This window comes from Sinohyriopsis cumingii, chromosome 6, assembly GCF_028554795.1.
Source record: "Sinohyriopsis cumingii isolate HCF-2022 chromosome 6, ASM2855479v2, whole genome shotgun sequence".
Taxonomy (NCBI): domain Eukaryota; kingdom Metazoa; phylum Mollusca; class Bivalvia; order Unionida; family Unionidae; genus Sinohyriopsis; species Sinohyriopsis cumingii.
Genome location: NC_142966.1, coordinates 136481727 through 136505820, shown reverse-complemented (window position 1 = coordinate 136505820; position 24094 = coordinate 136481727). Strand labels below are relative to the sequence as shown.

The following is a 24094-nucleotide window of genomic DNA, read 5'->3' as shown; positions in this document are numbered from 1 at the left end:
GAGTCCACTTTTAAACAGTTGTCGTCAAAATTTGAAAAATCTTCATTGATGCTGCTTTATGAACGAGGGTTTTGTTCGATTATGCTGTACTGATGGGGCGCGAGTGTGCTCTGAACCCATTTTAGTTTTTTTTTAAAAAGAATTGGTTTAGAAGTTGCGCATTGATTTAATAAATTTGTGGATTTTGCAATTTAAAAAGTAATCCACAGGTATGATATTTCCTGCAATGCATACAGTTATCCAGATGTTAAATTATTTATTACCTCCATTATATATATATATATATATATATATATATATATAATTTAGTTTATTTATTTCATCAATACAAGGGTTACACAAACTAAATTTGCAGGGGCTTTGATCCCTGACTCAAATGGATCATCGGCTTTCTATACAACAATTACGTGATCCGCCGATCCTTTGTCGTGTTTACACCGGAACTAACAAAACATAGCTCTAACATTTTAAAATTAAACGCTATAATTATTTAGTAGGAGAGGCACACGTACAATTAGAAGTAGTCGTCTAGTCGTGGTTTTGGTCACGGTTGCAGTCGCTTGCCGCAGTATCTTAATAGTCAGAACTACAGTATTAATGTTTCCCTCTTAATTTTAGTAAATTAGTAGTACTTGTTCTGGTAGTAGTAGTAGTAGTAGTGGAGGTAATAATATTGGTAGCATTAATAATAGTAGTAGCAGTACTATTGGAAGTACTATTTGTCTGAGTGGTTGTGATAATAAGAGTTCCAATGGTGACATCAGTAGTAATAATTATCATAGTAGCAGTAGTACACTACCCCCACCTAACATTCTCCTGTGACTCGGGGTGAGTGGGTCAAAATGCCGGTACGACAATCTTTCTTTTATTGAGATTGGTCCCCAAAACTAAGTTTTGCGAAGGGTAGTGGTGCCAGAATTTCTTGCTACACCACTGAATATTAGTGGAGATCGTAGAATTAGTAATAATAGTGAGGTGATAGTTGTAATGTTCGTGGTAGGGGGATAAATATGGCAGTACACGAGTAGAGGTAGAAGAAAATTATTAAGGGTATACGGTATGTGCAGCTCATAGGTTCCACAGTTACGGATCTCAGCCCGCCTACCCCCACCACCTCTCCAGCCCCTACCGGACCACTAAAATTTAAATAGAAAAGTTCGGCCTCTTACGCATTCGTGTGCCACATTAAACGTAAATTAATGCACCTGCTCATTACAAGACGTACAACTAGTAACCGACAGGACTAACTTGCTATGACGTTATGTATTTATCGTTTTGTAAACATATCCATGTCAAATCAGATGCACAGTCTCTGATCTTGCCCCCAGGATTTAATTGGAGTCAGGTACCCACTTCGAAGTAATAATCATATGTACAAGGTCTCTTATATTACCCCCCCCCCCCCCCCGGATTTAATTGAAGTCAGGTAACCACTTCGAAGTAATAAGCCTGAAATTCTTACTACATGTATATGATAAATAAGATTAGGATCTGGTATGCATTAGAAAGGCACCTACCTATGTACAGCTAAGCATAATATACCCAACAGAACGAGACTGTCCCAGATTGTCACTATGGAGGAAGTCACACGCACCTGCCCCTTCCATTCCAGCCCAACCCCATCCACCGCAGAGTAGCTGACAGTAGAAGCCGCGTTAACAAATCGTCTGATATTAAGAAATGTACCGATGAAGTCGTGCTTTTAAAAGCCTTACACGTGTTAGTTGCTTGATGATTGTAACAACTCGTGTGTCTATGTTAAGGAAAGCAGATCTTCATAATTTACATGTTTAGTATATCAAGATACATAGCAACCAAAGTATATTAAATTCTTTACAATACAACACCTAATGACTTGAACGGTCACATTAAAAAAAATCTTAGACACAAACTTTTTGCAACACCACCAAGAGTAAAGGCCACAAGGTACGGTAAGATTTTCTTTTAAATTTGATCTCTGCCTGAAGAAGTTAGATCAGTCCCTAATCCCCAGGCTTATTCGGATAATAATAGGACTTCGGTATTTGTGTGTGTTGTGTCGTTTTTTTTTTGTTGCAGTCATTGTTAACTTGGCTTTAAGATTAACATATTTTTGCCCTATTTAATAATGTTGAAATCCTCTCCCATGATGCTTCCGCTATTTATTTGTTTACTTACTTTAATTGTTTATTTACTCAGTTTTTCTCGTTTCAATGTAAACTTTTAGCGCATTCATTTCCTGATATATTAATTAGTAAGAATTAGTAACGTGTCATTGTGCGTGCTATTTAATAACACACCACTAATATTTTTTTGTCACAATTTTCAAACGTATGTATAGTTTCCATGATTAGTCAACACGTTTTTTAATATAAAATGACGAACGTATATCTGCATACTGTACATTGCTGTATTGTAATGTAAGCGCTGGTTACTGTTGTCAATTAATGATTCTGAATTGTATTTTATTGGAAATTGTACTATCTGTCATCGTGTCATTTTAAATATGTAGTATTTATGTTGTGTTTGATGTTACTTTACTATATTGTCTTTATACTATACTAGTTCTAGATATCGTCATACAAACGATATACTTCTATGATGTATGTCTGGTCCCCCTATAACGGGACACTATTTTGTAAGATGGATACCCCACCCCACCCGTAACGGGACACTATTTTGTAAATGGAGAAGTCTTGATAGTAATATAACAGTCTCATGTACGTCGCACACAACTTGAGTGTTGGATGTGAAACACAATCTGACACCATTTAATACAAGTTCACTATCTCTTCCCAACTTCATTTGATAGATGAAGGTAAATTCAAACAGATACGTGATAACGAGCAATATGTGATAACGAGAGATTGTCCGTCAAATAAACGAGTCCAAAGAATGATTACTTATCAACAGTATGAACCGATTATGATACGAATCATAGCTCTGAGGCAAATTTCAACAACAAAAAAAAATAATAGCTTGCCCATAGAATCGTAAATAAATACCACCCACTTCCTATATGATAATAATAATAATAATATCTTCAAAGATGTGTATCGCTCTTCTCTTAAAATTGTTAATTATCAATCGTTATGGTCGACCTTAATACTTCGTAGAAAACGTTACTTTGTTGTGTCGTAATCGTGCAAAAGCAAGTACAAAGCTCTCTATTTTTTGGTGAATATATCTACGTAAATCTGTTTACCTATTCCTGTCCTTTAACTTTGTATTACGTAACTTACCTCCATTCCACGTCCGAATCGAAGTGTATGTTGTCGAAACTGTCGGTGAAGTGAACCCTAATACATATTTATATCACCACTGAGTGTGGCTGAGATTCCTTAAATGGCATTTAAATCTCAGGTATTTTATGATTCAATTTTTTTGTGTGCAGGTAAGGAATGTACGCATATACGTGCTTAACATACCGGAAACCACGTAGTTTTATTCGTCTATTATCAGGAAAATCATCCTGTGAAATGGTGTTCTGATTTAGTCGGCAATCAAAGAAAGCATCCTTTCATGCGATTATTTTCAAAATTGATAATAACTAGACGCACATACAAAGGCTGTATTGGGCGGACACCACGTTTGCGAAACCGTAATGGTAAAGTTGCAAGTTTCTAAATTAACACGCACGAGGAATTTTACACCTCGAAATTTAATATATTTACGTTAACACAAGTTACCGCAGGTGAAAAGGCAGAATTAACGCTATGCGGTGAATAAATCATAACAAGTCTGGTTCATACTTCTAAACACCTACAGTCTGCATATCCACAGTGTGTGTATGTGTGTGCGCGTGCGTGTGTGAGAGTGCGTGCTTGTGTATGTGAAGTAGAAAATAATCTTTTGATGTGTATCAGAGAAGTCAAACTTCTGACAAGGGCTTCACCATGTACATACTGAAGAGATGCATTTTTCATAGGTAAATCAGTTCACCAAATTTTCTGTACTACGTTGATATCATTGGAAAGATGAACCACATTAAATTCCAGAACAATGTTTTAGAAACAATATATAAAATGCAAAACCCATATTTAACGTCGGTTGTCTGTGTAATATAGAAAAGGTTGCTCTGGAAGAATTACTTACCAACGAAATAAATAAATAAATAAATAAATAAATATATCATCTCCTTATACATATTTCATAGCATCTGAAACTCAACTTGATTTTCATCACAATGCGATTTCCGAAATAAGTCTCTTTAAAATAGATAGCTTTAAATTAATCGTATAAAAACTTGATTTATGTTCGATCAGTGAAAACTATGTTTTAAATATCTAGGATCTGTCCATGTAACTCATGGTCTTCCCACCATCACTGTATTTTTACAGACTGCATGCCTACTTACCCGCCTGCCTGCTTGCCTGCCAGCCCACCGACCGACCGACCGACCTTCCTACCTGCCTGCATGCATGCCTACCTACCTGCCTGCCTGCCAGCCTACCTACCTACCGACCGACCTACCTACCTACCTGCATGCATGCATGCATGCATCATTACATACATACATTCATGCATGCATACCTACCTACCTACCTACCTACATACATACCAAGTTTATTTTTTTCATACAAACCAAACATGCCTTATTTATTGATTTCCTATCGTATATATGTCTATTGGAGTAAAAGTTTTATTTCTGCATATTCATGGAAGACTAGACAAATGTACCAAGGTCTTCCTTGTATGTGAAATTCCGATGTCACTGACGATTGGTCTTTAAAATATTTAAAATGTTCGGTGTGTGGGTGACTTTTTTTTAGCACCTGAATGACTTCATTAACACCGGAATTATTTCTTTAGCACCTGAATGACTGGGACTGATTTGTTATTAATATTATATACAGTCCTGCAAACGAAACTTAACAAGTATAATATTTGTATTTTCTGTCAGTTCTCTAATTGTACAACTGACCTTTTAGTCTTTCGTCCTTTTTTTCTTCATTTTTTATGTATTGATTGACGGGTTTGAAAATTGGAGAACAGTTTTGAAGCGTGGCATTCTATGGCACTTCCAAAATGGCGATATTGAGACTATTACAGAATAAGGTTTTTCCTTTGCTGACGTGGTTAGGTTGGATGGATTAGGAGGCTTGATAAGACGTTGAGGTTATTTTGCACCAAGGCATGCGACAAAATGTTTTTTGAAAATCTCCTTGACCATTAAGATGAAACTTACGGGAGGATATTTTGCGACGCTTACATCATTGAGAACAACACACATTTGCTATAAAATACATCTTTAAAAAAAAAAGCGATCTCATAATTGTTTATGTCTTTTGCTTTACTTTTATGGGACAACACTGTTTAAAGAAGAAGTGAGAAAGAGTGCAACGATATGACAGGTAATTTGCATTATATTAACATAAATTTCTGACATCAGATATGAGTATTGCCAAAATTGACAAACTGCGACTTGCATCTAAGGCATTTAAGTGCATATATTAGCCGATCGTCTCTGCTCTTACATATATATATACTTATCTTATACTTGTTAAGTTTCTTTTGCAGGACTGTATATAATATTAATAACAAATAGCATTGTAATATATATAAAATGTGATCTGGATTTTTAACGTAGCTTTAACAATTTTTAAGTCATATCGCTACGATGTCTGCAATGTGGCAGTTTAGAGTGATGTCTAGCACTGGGGCATCATGCATGATGTCCCACCCAATCACATTATCCTGGCACGAGGCCAAGCAGTCCTAACACTAACCTCTTAATGCTGAACGCCCAGCGAGGCAGCTGTTAGTACCATTTTTGTAAGTCTTTGGTATTATCCGGCCGGTGATCGAACCCACGACCTCCCGCATCCGAGGCGGACGCTCTAACCACTAGGCCACAGGAGCGGTTTTATATATATATATATATATATATATATATATATATATATATATATATATATATATATGTTTTCAGTGCATTATAATAAATCTCGGGTATGTGCTATAGGTATGTACGATGTTCCCAAGGATGCATTGTAATAAATCTCGGGTATGTGCTATATGTATGTACGATGTTCCCAATGCATTTAAATAAATCTCGGGTATGTGCTATATGCTAAAGGTATGTACGGTGTTTCCAATGCATTGTCATAAATCTCGGGAATGTTCTATAGGTATGTACGATGTTCCCAACAATGCATTGTAATAAATCTCAGGTATGTGCTGTATGTATGTACGATGTTCCCAATGCATTGTAATAAATCTCGGTTATGTGATATAGGTATGTACGATGTTCCCAATGCATTGTAATAAATCTTGGGTATGTGCTATATATCTGTACGTCTCTGTTCCCAATGCATTGTAATAAATCTCGCGTATGTGCTATAGGTATGTACGTATCAGTTCCCAATGCATTGTAATAAATCTCGGGTATGTTATATATGTTTGTAATTTTCACTTTGTAACTTTGTTATTTGTTAATTATGGGGAGTCGGTGTTAGGAAGATATTTCTCAACCCAAGTAATTAGCCAGATTACGTCATAATGTACATTATTTAAAGGACCCATTTTTTAAAATTCTTTTATTGAACTTAAGTTGTCATAATTTTACATGTTCCCCTACATCACCACCTGACCAGATATATGGGCACTACCTTATATGCGGCACTACCTTACGATTATTTTCCATCCTGATCTTTACTTATGTTCCTTTACTTAGACACACACACACACACACACACACACACACACACACACACACACACGGAACCACTCATTTACAAATCACATGGTGTTTTACATCGCCTGTTTTTATTTTGTTTTAACGTGAAACTATTTACAAGACTTTATGACAGCATGTATTGGTTTTTTAAAATGGACCCTCCCTAATTTCATAATATAAGAAATTCTGTGGATATTTTTTGGTTTTCGTGTTTAATAATTTGAGACAGGAGTAATTCTTTGTACTAGGTGTTCGTTTATTTTATTCAATGGCGTAAAATACAAATATTAGGCTCGAAAAGGCTTACTAATTAGTCATACAATTGTGAAATAAGAGAAGAAAAAATAACACCCATCCAAGTGTGAAATTAAAGATGTCGCGATGTGTGGTCATTAGGTGATTAGAGATAAATATCTTTAGTATCTGCACGTCTAAGAACCTTTCACTTGGCAACGACTGCTGTCTTGAGATGGTTGGAAATAGGAAAAAACTAACTATCAGGCCACACTCACACGAGTTTTTTATTCTCTCGGTATGAGACCTCTTGCGTGTAATATTATCATGTATGACGTCACAATTCATATTGTATCTTGTGTTCTTCATATTCATTCAACTTCCTTGTTCTAGTCATCTGAATTCCACGCATTCACCTGTGCATTCTATTATAATTATTTCTTTTCTTTGAACATCAGTTCTTTACATTATTTTGGGGTAGATGTGCAAGGAAGAATAGTCAGGATTATTTCCCAAATGATTTTGTAAGTCTAGTAAAGTATCGATATTTCATGGCAACCATTTGCGTACAAAGTGGGGTGCGATGGGAGTGGTCCGCGCCGAATGACAGCTAGAAAAGGGGGGGGGGGGTTGGTGCCAAGTGGGAGAGTAGAAATAACAGTACATTTTTTCAAACCATATATTTAATATCCTGCATTTTTCTTATTTCCAATTTACTTATGACAGCAATGTGCTGTTTAAAAATCTATTTGCTTACATTTTTAAACTATTTGTGGGTTTGCCAAATGAAGGATTCACCCCTGGTGCCAAATTCTTAAGGTACTCCCCTAATGGCAAAACGTCTTTGCGGCATATACTTTCATGACTACATATAATGTGTTCCTTCATTCCATAATGAAAAAGTTCCGATATATTACAATTGTAAATGTTCCCTACCCCTCCTTTTATTTCTGCGGCACATGCAGACAGTTTGCAAACACGACTACATTGGTGGGCTTGTGAAATGAAGAGTTGGACGAAAGTTCCCATCATTTACATCTGAGAATAAAACGCCACACAACAATTATTGACATAATCATGTACGAAACAGCAAATTGTATAAATCTGCTCACTTATTTACTTGTTAACCTCCGGCTCTTTAAAGCGTAACAAGACGGTGTGCGCCTTAATGCGCTGATGTCATATTAAATTAACAGTTGTTGTTGGAAAGGACGCAGTACAATGATACTTTACGTTAGAGTAATACAATACTCTATTAAGAATCTTCTTTCAGTTCTTTTGAATGTGACAGCCGAGCATTGTTAGCAACGCCTGTGTGGAAAAATTCAATCTTACATTGCAAAATTGTTCTCCGTGACCAAATATAACAAAACTGTGTGATGGCTCGGGTACAGATTTATGTTGCGAATTATAATCTTTCACGAGTTTCACCATGTCAGTAATTATCATAATGGAGATTTGTATTACCGTAAATTTTACAAGTTATGGACAAATGCAAAAAAAATGAAAATAATAAATATGTTACACAAACGCCAACAAGTACATCCGTGTGTCATCAAATGCATTTGTAGGAAGAGATACATGATTGGGATGGCCAGATTTCCATCATAATTTTATGCAAAAGCCTGATAAAGATACATGTCGAGGTTGGTGAACCACTGTTAAGACCTAAATATAATAATTAGAGAAGTTGATAAGCATGTAATTTTCTCAAACAATAAGGCTTCGTATATTTTCCTTCTGTAGATTTTCCTTTTGATTCCAACAGAGTCGGCCTTAGCAAACTCGGAGTCGTCTGGATTACGCGCGGGGCCCCCGTGAGCACGGCATTTTGAAATAAACCTTTAAACAAGTTTTATATGACATGTAACTTAAATGTTTCCTCCATCGCTTTAAAACTACTCTCTCTCTCTCTCTCTCTCTCTCTCTCTCTCTCTCTCTCTCTATATATATATATATATATATAATTACTAACGTGCGGACTCCTGTGAGCGCGGGGCCTGAGCCGAATCGGTCCAATCGGCCTAGGGCCGGCCATGGAATCCAATTACATTTTACTCTCTAAATTAAATGATAAATGGTTGACTATAATACAATTCCAATATTCGCTAAACATGTGAATTCATAACATCCCTGTTCAAATAGTTATATTGATAGTGTCCGTCTCACAATACCACGTGTTCCAAACAGTTCAGTTGACAAGGAAAGAATAAATGTGTGTGTGTGCGTGTGTGTGTGTGTGAGAGAGAGAGAGAGAGAGTTGGATTTTTAACGTAGCTTTAACAAATTTTTGACCATATTGCTACGATGTCTGCAGTGTAGCAGTTTATAATCATATCCAGCGCAAAGGCATCATGCCGCAGACATGTAGCATGATGTCCCACCCAGTCATATTATTCTGAATACCAGGCCGACCTGTCCTAACACTAACCTCAATGCTGAGCTCCTGGCGAGTGGGGAAAAATAAACATGTCAGCTCAGTAGGTTTTATTAATGTATGTATTAGGTTTTGACGGCATGTCAGTTTAATATTGTTTATATGAAATAGTACTTCATACCAAACACAGCATGAAAATACCTATACAACTTATACCTATACAACTAAAATATTTTAATTAATAAAACAAAATGTTTACATTTTGCAAAATGTACAAACCAGTATTTGCATCAATTCATGAAGAAATATTGTTCATGATCAAAATTCTGATTTGGTCAGACACAATTTATTTTAAATGTGAACACAGGTAGAATTGTTGATAGCCATGGGTGGAAAAGCTTCCTTATCATCCTTGGAGATCATGTAACCTGAATTTGTGATCAGGTTTAAGTTGAAATTAGTTGTAATATTTAGCAGATGTTTCGATTTCGGACCGTGGAAGAGGTAAAATATATTGGAAATTAAGAGTTTGGGCCATGCAATCTAACCGTTGTTGCTTGAGATATATACTCGAGAATACTCAATTTGAAACATAACTCATTTTAATCTTTTACACGAAAATACATGTTTTTTTTATATAAAAAAATGCATTGAAAGAATAAAATAACTATATGGATTACACGAGAAAATGCATTATGCAAAATGTAAACACCTTTCTGCTTTATACGGAGTGCGTAAACTAGTCACCATCTGTAGAGATTAAGTAAGTTAACAAAGAACTTCGATACCCCACCCCACGGCAATATTTTTTCCTTTCATTTTAGTAACTATCAGCTTGTTTGTGCGAAGCATTAAACGATTACTTTCTTTAAGCTGTTTAGTATTATTTATTATGTTGTTGTAAAAGTCGTCATACAGATCGTTGTATCGTGTATATATGTTAAGTCGTCATATAGATCGTTGTATCGTGTTGATATGTAGAAGTGTTCGTACTACATCGTTGTATCCTCTGTGTGTATAGACGTAGTCGCACCAGAACAGCTTCCTCTAGCATATAAAAACGAGACACTCCCAGATATATTTTTTGGGTGGATCAACTCCAATCAAAGATAACACTCATACATAATACACAACTATGCAAGCTAACATGCTGGTTCGGGATGATTAAAAGGCTTTTTTTATCAAAAGTGAATCATTCCCCCTTCCTTGCCTCCATATAAATTATTTTAATATCAGAACAGATAAACCTTTTACTGTGTATATATATATATATATATATATATATATATATATATATATATATATATATATATATATATATATATATATATATATATATATATATATATATATATATGTGTGTGTGTGTGTGTGTGTGTGTGTGTGTGTGTGTGTGTGTGTAATAATGATAATAATAAGCTATCTTTAACGAGGATAACACATTTGGTCATGGCTGACCCATCTGCCATGTGTGTGTGCGAGAGAGAGAGAGAGAGAGAGAGCTATCCCAATTCTGCATCAGACATGAGTCACGTTTTAGTTTATTTGGGATCGGAAGTTATATTGTATTTTTAATACAAAATCGCAAGAACATGATAAGTTTACTGATAATCAGTTGGATATGTACAATGGTGTATACATATAGTTAAGTAATAGGGGCACCAGGAGTTCACTCCTATAAATGTTTAGAAGAGTAATGAATTGCACTGCCGTCAAAGACGGATAATAGTGCTGTCAAATGGAAGTATTTGTACTTTGTATTTGTACATGCAACCGCATGAGGCTAGTTGAAAGTCGCTTTTCTTCTCTTTGAATGGCTCTCTGCATGACGTTAAAAATGATTTATTTCACACTATGGTGTCTGTGAAAATTACTTGTGGCATGGTTCACACGTTTGGTACGCATTTGATTAACTAGCTAAAAAAGAATCGACATATTCACGGCATGTTTGCATGAAACTTATGTCTGACACTAATCACATAATTCTTCAAACCATGATGGATTATATGTTATCGTTTGAATCTAAAATATTAATCATCGGAGCGGCTTAAAAAATAGGTTACCGGGTACAGTATTACGTATGTGGGCCAGTATCTTTAGCATCACGGTACAGATAATTTCATAATTGCGAGAACTCTTCGCTTTAATAATATTGGTACTTCATTCAAATTCTGTTTTTGGTGAATATTTTAAATTTAGGATTTTATTTTAGGCATAATATTACTTGACATAATACGGGCACAAAAATCAGAGTGGTCTAAAGCGCTCTCCGTTACGGATCACTGCCATCTCACCTCTGTCTGCGTGGGTTTGAGTCTCGGATTCAGCCTATGTGAGTATGTGAGAAAGCTTGCCAGTAGCTTCTCGTGGGTCGGTGGTTCTTTCCGGGGTTTTCCCGGGTTCTTAGCCTCGTTTTTCTCGTGTACATATTATCTGCGTCACACTCACCGACAGTACATATACGGTGATGACTCAGATTGTCCAGGATAAAATAGCTATCATTTCCTTCTGGTTTTTATTTCTATTTCGTTTTTTTTCCTCCCATCGCAATTACGTGCGATTTTCAAGAAAGTTAATTTATACTGTCTGTGGCACATTCTTGAACCGCATAATGACCTTCTCTTTTGATATTCATGGGATCAGTCTACAGAGGTTGTACGTTAATTCGCTGGTGGAAACACAATGGTACAATTTTCTTATCAGTTTCTCCGTACTGATATACAGCTCGCATTGTGAAGAAAAAATCTAACTTAAGTTGTTTTGTCAGTACATTTTTCGGCCTAATGCACAAGAAGTTAAAGTCAATTATGTCATTGTAACGTCCAATTTGGTTTCTTTTATCCTGTAGACAGACATTCCGCATGGAATTTAAATTTGAATTTGTCTCTCTCTCATCGTTAGTTAAAAATTACAAAGGCCTATATTGTTCATGGTCATTATCGTCTTATGACAAGGGATATTTATCACAGGCAGAAATTCCTTTTATTTACCATTTGATTATAGTTACATCGCTAATTATTTTGTGTCAGCCCCCCCCCCCCCATTACCCTCCCTCTCTCTGTCTCTCTGTCTCTGTCTATCTCTCTCTCTCATAGGTACACCAGGCATCATATGTGGAACATAAAATGACAATATTAACTTGTACATAGATTGCTCTATACTGTCTATACACTTTATTTACTTGGATACAGTCAAAACTATCATAACAGTCACCTCTACATAGTGGTCACAATAGCCATTTTTAATTACCCATCTCCAAAATAAATGTCCTTTGTGTAATGATCACCTGTTTTCTGCGGTCAGTAGCCAGGTGTTTACTATTGCTTTAATCGACCACTGCATCAGATCACTAGTGACTCTCTCTCTCTCTCTCTCTCTCTCTCTCTCTCTCATGTGAACTTCTCTATCTTGCGAACATTGCTTTAGATTCTGTGAATCTTAACATTGTAAAGGAATGCTATAGTTAAGATCAGATGGATTTGGAAATTTTATATGATAATTAGGGATTATCCGAAACATTAGAAATGAGGATTCATGAATCGTTATAGCTGGCATAAATGTCCTTACAAATGTATTTCCAAACCTGAGAAATGCAATACGAACTAGCACTTATATTAAGTTATGAACAATTACACGGTAGTCTCAATGCTAGTCTCAATGCAGTAAGAGCTAGGACTTAACAAGGTAGTCTCAATGCAGCAAAAGGTATGACTTAAAAGATAATCTCATTGAAGTAAGAACTGGGACTTGTACGGTAGTCTCAATGCAAAAAACTAGAACTTACTAAGTAATTTCAATGCAATAAAACTAGGACTTGTACGGTAGTCTTAATGCAGTAAAAGGCAGGACCTAAAAGGTTGTCTCAATACAGTAAAAGGTAGGACCTACAAGGTAGTCTCAATTAAATAAAAGGTACGGCTTACAAGGTAGTCTCAGTGCAATAAGAACAGGGATTTGTGCGATAGTCTCAATGCAGTAAAAGGTAGGGATTACAAGGTCGTCTCAAGACAATAAAAGGCAGGACTTACAAGGTAGTCTTAATGAAATAAAAGGTAGGACTTACAAGATAGTCTCAATGCAATAAAAGGTAGGACTTAGAAGGTAGACTCAGTTTGTACCTACGTTTTTCTTCGCAGTGCATGCTTGTCTTTGTCTCATGTAAACTCGTAACAGGCAACAACGTTTTTCTCCATAGCAGACAACCATGTGTACGAGGCAAATGTAGATAATGACCCTAATGTATCATGTGTACATTAAGACACTCACCCTAATGTATCGTCTGTACATTAAGACAATCACCCTAATGTATCGTGTGTACATTAAGACACTCGCCCTAATGACTCATCTTTAAATTACACACTGACCTCATCAGTCGTCCATAAATGTCTGGTGCAGTATGCTGTATAAAACTGTTTAAAGTTTGTTTGAGGATGCGAGCTAAATGATTTAAATTATGTTAAGTGATGTGTGGTAAATGAATTAAAGTATGTTTAATGACGCGTGGTAAATGATTTAAAGTATGTTTAATGACGTGTGGTAAATAACTTAAAGTATGCTTAATGACTCGTGGTAAATGATTTAAAGTATGTTTAATGACGCTTGGTAAATGATTTAAAGCATATTTAATGATGCGTGGCAAATGAATAAAGTATATTTAATTTATATTATGCTTAATGATGCATTGTAAAGGGTTTAAAGTATATTTAATGATGCGAGGTAGATGATTTAAAGTATTTTAAATTATGTGTGATAAATGATTTAAAGCATGTTTGATCATCTGTGGTAAATGATTTAAAGTACGTTTGATGATGCGTGGTAGATGATTTAGAATATGTTTAATGATGCTTGGTAAATCATTTAAAGCATGTTTAATGATGCATGGTAAATGATTTAAAGTATGTGTAATTATGCATGGCAAATGATTTAAAATATGACTAATGATTGCTGGTAAATGGTGTAAAGTACGTTTAATGATGCGTGGTAAATGATTTAAAGCATGTTTAATGATGCGTGGTAAATGATTTAAAGTATGTGTAATGATGCATGGTAAACGATTTAAAGTCTGTGTAATGATTGCTGGTAAATGGTGTAAGGTACGTTTAATGATGCGTAGTAAATGATTTTAAGAATATTTAATGATGCGAGGTAAAATTATTTAAAGTATGTTACATTAAGTGTGATAAATGATTTAAAGCATGTTTAATGATGTGTGGTAAATGGTTTAAAGTATGTTTAATGATGCGTAGTAAATGATTTTAAGTATATTTAATGATGCGAGGTAAACTTATTTAAAGTATGTTACATTAAGTGTGATAAATAATCTAAAGCATGTTTAATGATGCTTGGTAAATGATTTAAAGCATGTTTAATGATTCTTGGTAAATGATTGTAAGCATGTTTAATGATGTGTGGTAAATGATATAAAGTATGTGTAATGATGCGTGTTATATGATTTAAAGTATGTTTAATGGTGCGCAGTAAATGATTTAAAGCAATTTTAATGATGCGTAGGGAATGATTTAAAGTATGTTAAATGACGTGTGGTAAATGATTTAAAGCATGTTTAATGATGCTTGGTAAATGATTTAAAGCATGTTTAATGATGCGTGGTAGCTGATTTAAAATATGTTCAGTGATGCGTGGTAAATGATTGTAAGCATGTTTAATCATGTGTGGTAAATGATCTAAAGTATGTGTAATGATGCGTGTTATATGATTTAAAGTATGTTTAATGATGCGTAGTAAATGATTTAAAGCAATTTTAACGATGCGTAGGGAATGATTTAAAGTATGTTAAATGACATGTGGTAAATGATTTAAAGCAATTTTAATGATGCGTGGTAAATGATTTAAAGCATGTTTAATGATGCTTGGTAAATGATTTAAAGCATGTTTAATGATGCGTGGTAAATGATTTAAAGCATGTTTAATGATGCTTGGTAAATGATTTAAAGCAATTTTAATGATGCGTGGTAAATGATTTAAAGCAATTTTAATGATGCGTGGTAAATGATTTAAAGCATGTTTAATGATGCTTGGTTAATGATTAAAGTACGTTTGATGATGCGTGGTAGCTGACTTAAAATATGTTCAATAATGCGTGGTAAATTATTTAAAGCATGTTTAATGATGTGTGGTAAATGAACTAAAGTATGTGTAATGATGCGTGGTAAATGATTTAAAGCAATTTTAATGATGCGTGGTAAATGATTTAAAGTGTGTTTGATGATGCGTGTAAATAAAAATAATTTAAAGTATATTTAATGACGTGTGGTAAATGATTTAAAGTATGTTTAATAATGCGTGGTAAACGATTTAAATTATGTTTAATTATGCGTGGTAATGATTTAAAGCATGTTCGATGATGCTTGGTAAATGATTTATAGCATGTTTAATAATGCGTGGTAAGTGATATTACTATTGATTGTTTTTTATTTTTTATATTTTGCAATATTTACAACATTCAGGAGATTAATAGATGATGTTAGGTTGTATATTCGTTATCTTTTTTAAAGTAACCGACACTGGAATTTAAAGTCATAGACACTGGAAATCGCCCAGGCTGCAATTTTGCTGTGGTCACGGCTCAACCGTTTTATTTCAATCTTGGACAGTTGTTTTTGGTAATGATTCCGATTTGATTTCTTGTTTTGAAAAAGATGAATCTTCTACTTAAAGTAAATACCTTTAGCATTATGAGATTTAAACAGTGTATCTGTTATCAATACTGTTTTTCGGCCATTGAAGTAATGTTGTTTAGTTCAAGTAGAAAAAAAGTACTTGTAACCTTATAATGTATACGCTATCCGAATTTTCTATTACTGAGGCTCGACTGTAAACAAAGCAACTTGCAATGGGTCACCGATTTCACTTCCGGATTAGCATTAATGCTTTATTACTCCCTGTGCACTATCGCCAAAATACACACAGACAACCACGTCACAATGCTCAGATTCTAAAGCATATACAATTACCTTTAAATAACTACCAATAATGACTAAATGCCTCTTATATCATCACCTAAATGAGAGAGCGTACTGAACAAGGTTTAGTTGTGACCAACAGATTGCTGTTTCTTTTACGAAGGCATTTCTGGCGAACAAAGTCTAGGATTTTTCTACAAGTTACTGAGTCGACATATATATGAGACCTGCTTTTGTCTCGTGGGCAATTGCCAAGGTATTCCGAATGCTTACTTCGTATGACCCCGACTATACACGACTAACTAATCGCGAAGTATACTAGTGATCTGCATGCGACATTGGCTTGCCAATTTATTTGAGGCATTTTGCACAATCGAGAGAATAGTCAGTATTGATATGCATACACATGATATGCTGACATTGTCTGCTACACCCGAGAGCCAGTCTGGCTCTAATCAGAGTGCACTTTTATTCGTCACATACTATTTCTTGTTTTGGCTATGCATTGATATTCCAGCTTCTCTCAAAAGTTGGATATTGATCTGGGTGTTACGATTTTGTGGTCTTAAACTATGCAGTAAATAAGTTAAACACCTATTGGTCTTAATCTGTGCAACATAAATAAGTTAAACCCCTGTTGGTCTTAAACTATGCAGTAGAAATGAGTTAAACCCCTATTGGTCTTAAACTATGCAGTAGAAAAGAGTTAAACCCCTATTGGTCTTAAACTATGCAGTAGAAATGAGTTAAACCCCTATTGGTCTTAAACTATGCAGTAGAAATGAGGTAAACCCCTATTGGTCTTAAACTATGCAGTAGAAATGAGTTAAACCCCTATTGGTCTTAAACTATGCAACAAAAATAAGTTACACCCATGAGTTTGCAAAATTCAACAAACAATTTATTTGCATGAATGCAAATTGAAACGTACAGGGATTTCCGAAAGGAATCAAAATGTCTTTTTTGTTCTGATATACCAATATTCTTGAACTAGATGATGTGCCAGTAGTCTCGTTATACCACAATGATATAATTCAGAATGTCTTTAAATGAGTCCCCCACTAATCCCAAAGTATTGTTGTAGCCAACAAAGTTAACGAGCACTTTGTAATTCTAATGAATAATTTAAATAAACGATTTTTTTCTCAAATCGAACACAACTAAATGTGATTCTCCAGACTGATACTAAAATAGAAACGATTAGTTGTTCACGTAGTCCTTTATATTCAGACTGTCAATGACACAAAATGCCCTGGATGTGGGCCATTTTCCTTGTACTATTCCATCAAATATTGCTAGCATGTTCTCTTCCAGAACATTCTATGGTCGGAATCAAGGCTAGGTCCTGAACCCAAATTCAAATACACATGTTAAAAATACAATAGTCAGGTATGTCAGAACTCTAACCTCAGTCACGGATAAAGGTCAATCCCACCACATAAATAAAACTCTCATCACACTGGGCCTATGAAAGACAAAAGGTGCACGTAAAGATGACTTCGTATTATTTGGCAAGGGTCTGATATTAAAGATACGTAATACAAGCAAAAATCGCTGTACATAATGTTCAGTTGTGAACTGTATCCTTACTGATTTTCAAAGCTGCTATAGGTAATGAAGGGTTAAGAATAAAAGTATACGTAATGTAGGCTACTGAATAAAGTTATAGGTAAGGTAGGGGATGAATAAAGGTATAGGTAATGTAGGTTAATGAATGATGACATAGGTAATCTAGGGTATCAGTTAAGGTTTAGGTACTGCAGGGCATGAATGAAGGTATATGTAATTTAGTACATGAATGAAGGTATAGGCAATGTAGGGTTTGAATAAAGGTATAGGTAGTGTAGGGTAATGAATGAAGTTATAGGTAATGTAGGGTAATAAATGAAGGTATATGTAATTTAGGGTTGGAATAAAGGTACAGGTAATGTAGGGTAATGAATAAAGGTATAGGTGATATAGGGTAATGGATGAAGGTATAGGTAATGTAGGGTTTGAATGAAGGTAGGCTATAGATAATGCATGGTTTGAATAAAGGTATACTTAATTTAGGGTTTGAATAAAGATATAGGTAATGTAGGGTTTGAATAAAGGTATAGGTAATGTAGGATTTGAATAAAGGTATAGGTAATGTAGGATTTGAATAAAGGTATAGGTAATTTAGGGTTTGAATAAAAGTATAGGTAATGTAAGGAACGGATGAAGGTATAGGTAATGTAGGGTTTCAATAAAGGTATAGATAATGTAGGAAAAGAATTAAGGTATAGGCAATGTAGGGAATGAATTAAGGTATAGCTAATTTAGGGTTTTAATAAAGGTATAGGTAATGTAGCATTTGAATAAAGGTATCGGTAATTTAGGGTTTGAATAAAAGTATAGGTAATGTAAGGAATGGATCAAGGTATAGGTAATGTAGGGTTTCAATAAAGGTATAGATAATGTAGGAAAAAAATTAAGGTATAGGCAATGTAGGAATGAATGAAGGTATAGCTACTTTAGGGTTTTAATAAAGGTATATGTAATTTAGGGTTTGAATAAAGATATAGGTAATGCAGGGTAATGAATAAAGGTATAGGCAATGTAGAGTAGTAAATGAAGGTATAGGTAATGTAGGGACTGAATAAAGGTATATGTAATTTAGGATTTGAATAAAGGTATATATAATGTAGGGTTTGAATAAAGGTATAGGTAATGCAGGGAATGAATGAAGGTATAGGTAATTTAGGGTTTGAATAAAGGTATATATAATGTAGAGTAGTAAATGAAGGTATAGGTAATGTAGGGAATGAATGAAGGTATATGTAATTTAGGATGTGAATAAAGGTAATTTATATGTAATGAATGAAGGTCTAAGTGATGTAGGGTTTGAATAAAGGTATAGGTAATGTAGTGTTTAAATAAAGATATATGTAATGTAGGGTAATGAATGAAGGGATAGGACATATATGGTAATGAATAAAGGTATAGTAAGTTAGAGTATGAATTAAAGTATAGGTAATGTAGGGTAACGAATGAAGGTATAGGTAATTTAGGATTTGAATAAAGGTATATATAATGTAGGTTTTGAATAAAGGTATAGGTAATGCAGGGAATGAATGAAGGTATAGGTAATTTAGGATTTGAATAAAGGTATATATAATGTAGGTTTTGAATAAAGGTATAGGTAATGTAGGGAATGAATGAAGGTATAGGTAATTTAGGGTTTGAATAAAGGTGTATATAATGTAGGGTTTGAATAAAGGTATAGGTAATCTAGGGAATGAATGAAGGTATAGGTAATTTAGGGTTTGAATAAAGGTATAGGTAATGTAGTGTTTAAATAAAGATATATGTAATGTAGGGTAATGAATGAAGGTATTGGTAATTTAGGATTTGAATAAAGGTATATATAATGTAGGTTTTGAATAAAGGTATAGGTAATGCAGGGAATGAATGAAGGTATAGGTAATTTAGGATTTGAATAAAGGTATATATAATGTAGGTTTTGAATAAAGGTATAGGTAATGCAGGGAATGAATGAAGGTATAGGTAATTTAGGGTTTCAATAAAGGTATAGGTAATGCAGGATTTCAATAAAGGTATAGATAATGTAGGGTATGAATGAAGGTATAGGTAATGTTTGGTCATGAATGAAGGTATAGGCGATGTGGGGTTTGAATAAAGGTATAGGAAATGTAGGGTAATGAATTAATTTATATGTAATATAGGGTATGAATGAAGGGATAGGACATATATGGTAATGAATAAAGGTATAGTAAGTTAGAGTATGAATTAAAGTATAGGTAATGTAGGGTAACGAATGAAGGTATAGGTAATGCAAGGTATGAATTAAGGTATATGTAATGAAGGGTTAAGAATGAATATATAGGTAATGAAGGCTATGCATGATGGTTTAAGTAATGTAGGGTAATGAATGAAGGTTTAAGTAAAGTAGGGTATTTATGAAGAAAATTAAAAGGAATATAAATTAATTAATCATATATTCACTCAGGTACAGGGTGTCCTAATCCAGAGCCACTTGAGAATGGACAGGTCATGACCAAAGAGAACGGATCTGTCGCCATATATCGCTGCAACGATGGCTACAAACTAATGGGAGAAGAAACTCTGTATTGCCACAAAACTCTCTGGAGCCATTCGGCTCCAAAATGCGCAGGTATGTTAAGAAAGAATCTTGTCAATATATATTACATAGTCGTCGTCGTCGTTGTCATCATTATTATCATAGTTGTCATCATCATCATCATCATCATCATCATCATCATCATCATCACCAAGAACGTTACACACATTTGCAGAGTGAATGATATACCATAGCTCGTCGCCTATGATATATATATATATATATATATATATCTCCCGCACATGTCCCAGTAAGAACAAAAAAAAATCATTCAAATTAAACCTCACGACCCTTTCATATGTAGTGCCTGAAAGCAAAGCACACAAAAATACTCATTTCTCATCACGAAAATAGACAACAGGCAATATTTATTCCGCTCAGGTCACGAATGGTATGACAAATGAGTACAAGTTAAATCAGACATGCGTGTTACATTGATACCACATTTTTACAGGTTACTAATCACTTATTTACCGCCGCGATGTAGTAAATAGTAATTTGTTAAAAAGCTTGTTCTAGATAATGGAGATGAATGGTTATTACAACATTATTGAAACAATAATAACAGCTGTTAACGTCATGCCAAACTTTTCATACTTCAATATGAATCAGGACATTCTTCTTTTATGTATTAACTGTTATGTAAAACAATATGTAAGTATATCAAAATATATCATATACATGACCATTACAAAGTCTTCATTATTATGTAACATACAAGTTATGATTTCATGAAATGTTAATCGTACTTGTGAAATTCGAGTTACACAAAAATGTACATACCAACTATCAATTGAATTTTGACACGGTAACTTACAAATTTACATAACTTTACAAACTCAATACCTTTAAAATAAAAAAGTTAATGGTAATATTTCTAGCCATCTATATTTTTAGGTAGAGTTTGTTACAGTTCTGAAATAAGTGCAATTAAATATATAATGAATTCATACCTACATCATTTCCGCTGTGTAATGTACACTCGGTTGTTGCTTGGAATATTGCGTCACTATTTTGTAATGTATGCTCTCGGTTGTTCCTTGGACTATTGTGTAAGTATGGTGTAATGTACACACTTGGACTGTTGTGTAAGTATGGTGTAATGTACACAATCACACTCTGTTGTTCCTTGGAATATTGCGTCACTATGGTGTAGTGTATACACTATGTTGTTCCTTTCAATATTGAGTCACTATAGTGCACTGTGTACGCACACTCTGTTGTTCGTTAGAATATTGCGTCACTGTGCTGTAGGAGAAGTTAGCATTGAGTGTGCACGGACGGAACAACAGACAAAACACTGAATGGATGAACAGGCAGCCACTATCACAATAACTCAAATCTTATTAGCTGCGGGAATAACACGTTCTTTGTCTTATTTTAAAATATGGAGTCTCAATATACTTGTAAAACTCACGACCATTTGACACAATCTCATAATCAACAACCTGCAATAACGTATACAAAATATTGAATTAATCGTGTCTGCATTGGTTGTCACATAGTTAAAGAGAGAGAGAGAGAGAGAGAGAGAGAGAGAGACTATCCAGCTAAATGGAACAAATGAGTTACATAAAAAATATAACACACATCTACAACTAGTTTGTCAGACTATTTACTGTACAGTCATGATAAATCAATCATACATTCATTGAAATCTGAGCAGTATCGTGCTAAAGGTGAATGACGCCCGGGACGACGATGATGACCATGGGACTTTGGCGCCCCAAAACCTCTAGCGCCCGGGGCTATAGCCCCATCTACCCCTCCCCGCTAGTACGCTACTGATTATGTGTACGCAGGAAAGTTGTGGAATGTACAAACATTCGTAATGGAAGAGTTAGATTGTGCGTATCGTGATCTCACCTGCCGCGCTGAACTTCATTTTATGTATATTAAGGTTTTATTCGTTTTTGAAGGCGGTGTGAATAACTTATGACATTTACATCAATAAGAAATTTGCAGTTACAAAATCTCATCAACCAATCTAAAAACACCAATGCAAAATCATTCATAATACATTTCTATAATCAGCTTATTGAATCTGCCATAAGCCATTATACCAACTTTCCCACACACGTCATTTGTGATTCTAGTGGATGATGCCATTCGGTTTATATAGGCTGGTATCGCTATCGGCATGTCAGAACTCTTAAATGTCGCATTTTCATTTTGTTGCTGGGTTCTTTTAGTAACCAGAGAAAGGACATTGTAGCTTTATATTCTTAAATGACACTTCTCTGATTCAACAACCCAGAATTCCTTATAGAGTATACGGCACCGTTTATTTTAAACAAGATATTAATCACCAGACTACACAAACTCTGGAGTTCTCCAGGGTCAGTTTGGTGTTAATGGGAATTTTAACAATAAAACAAACACTCAACTCACACAGCCCAGACATGACGGCGGTAAGGTGACACTGGGTCAAGCACGTCGAACATTCGTTCTAGAATCATGTACTGTTATAATCCTCTTATAATAGCATCGCAACACCTTTCACCCTCAAGAGAAAGCTAAAAGCAGTTTTCGACATAATGCTAATAATGGCATCTCACAGGGTCAATGATTTGTTTACGTTCGTTCCAAAATTCAAATTAAAATAAAGAGTTTATTCTTTCTATACTGTATTCAGTATCACTTATGTCCACCTAGAAGCAGGAATTTCAAGAAATGTGTTCGGTTATTTCACTGATATAACTTAAAACAATAATATAATATAATAATCTCAGCAACTAAATACATGAACATGTAAACAGTTCAGTACAAAACATAAGAGACCAGATTGTCTCGTTCCAAGTGAACTTGAAATCATATCCCCGAATGTCCTTCAGGATTGATGTTGTCCTTACCCTTTCGGTCATACTCAAAGTTGTATGGCTGGAGGGACAGAGACAAGTGTAATAGCCTTTAGTTGTTGTCCTTGACCTAATGAAGTCAGGTGTTTAGGTTGTGGTCTGTTTGTACTGTCTTTGCCAATCCTTTCAGATAGTAAGCCAGACGATGGAAAGACATTCCTTTTCTATAGCAGCACGATGCTGCAATCTTGAAAAGAGCCTCCGTTGAAATATGCAGTTGGATGTTCTTTACCAAGTATGCTGCCTTTAAGAATATAGCTAATTAATTAATATGTCCCTGGCATCTGTCTATTTTGAACAAATTCCTTTTCAAAGTTAGGAGTAACCAACACCGGCGCTGACGCCATTACATGCTTCATCGAATTACACGCGTTCACTGCCGCTTGATTCCATTGCACAAACGTTAGTTGACCATCTTTTACTAGCTCAGTTAAATGATATGCGATTTCTGAAAAGTTCCTGACACATTTTTGGTAGCAGCCTGTCATGCCCAAGAAGCTCTGCACACATTTTCCTGTCGAAGGTAGTGTGAATTCTTCCAACTGTATGGCCCAGGCAGTACTTTTCATTTCCTTCGAGTTCACGTTTGCTTAGTTTCATCTGCTCCAGCTTCTCAAATAATGCCCAGAGATGGTGCAAATGTTTATTCCATGATATAGTATACACAAGTAATCATCCAAATATGACGTTACATTCTCGACCCCCTCCCCAACCGTCACCCTATCTATGTCTAGAAAACGTAGCAGTAGCCATCTTCATGCCAATGGGATAACCTCAAATTCAAACAACCCAAACGGTATAAGCAATGTAAATTATTATCACTCTCGTTAATTAGTGGAATGTAACAGTAACCTTTGGAAAGGTCATATGCGCTCAAATATTTGGCATCTCCCATTCTTTCAAATATTTATTCTATGGGTG

General features: G+C 34.9%; 2 protein-coding genes across 3 annotated transcripts in view; one reads left to right on the top strand and one right to left on the bottom strand.

The window, feature by feature from the left end:
* LOC149798071 (uncharacterized) overlaps positions 1-3357 on the bottom strand; it is a 72336-nt gene extending 68979 nt beyond the window's left edge. For both annotated transcript variants that reach the window (XM_089963151.1, XM_089963153.1), the window contains exon 1: positions 3222-3357. The gene's annotated coding sequence lies outside the window, so the exon portion shown is untranslated. The remainder of the gene's footprint in view (positions 1-3221) is intronic.
* The window catches only part of LOC149798068 (uncharacterized), a 103065-nt gene that overhangs the window by 10812 nt on the left and 68159 nt on the right, over positions 1-24094 (top strand). The window contains exon 3 of the mRNA XM_089963150.1: positions 20184-20348. Within this exon, the coding sequence (XP_089819276.1) occupies positions 20184-20348 (165 nt within the window). The remainder of the gene's footprint in view (positions 1-20183; positions 20349-24094) is intronic.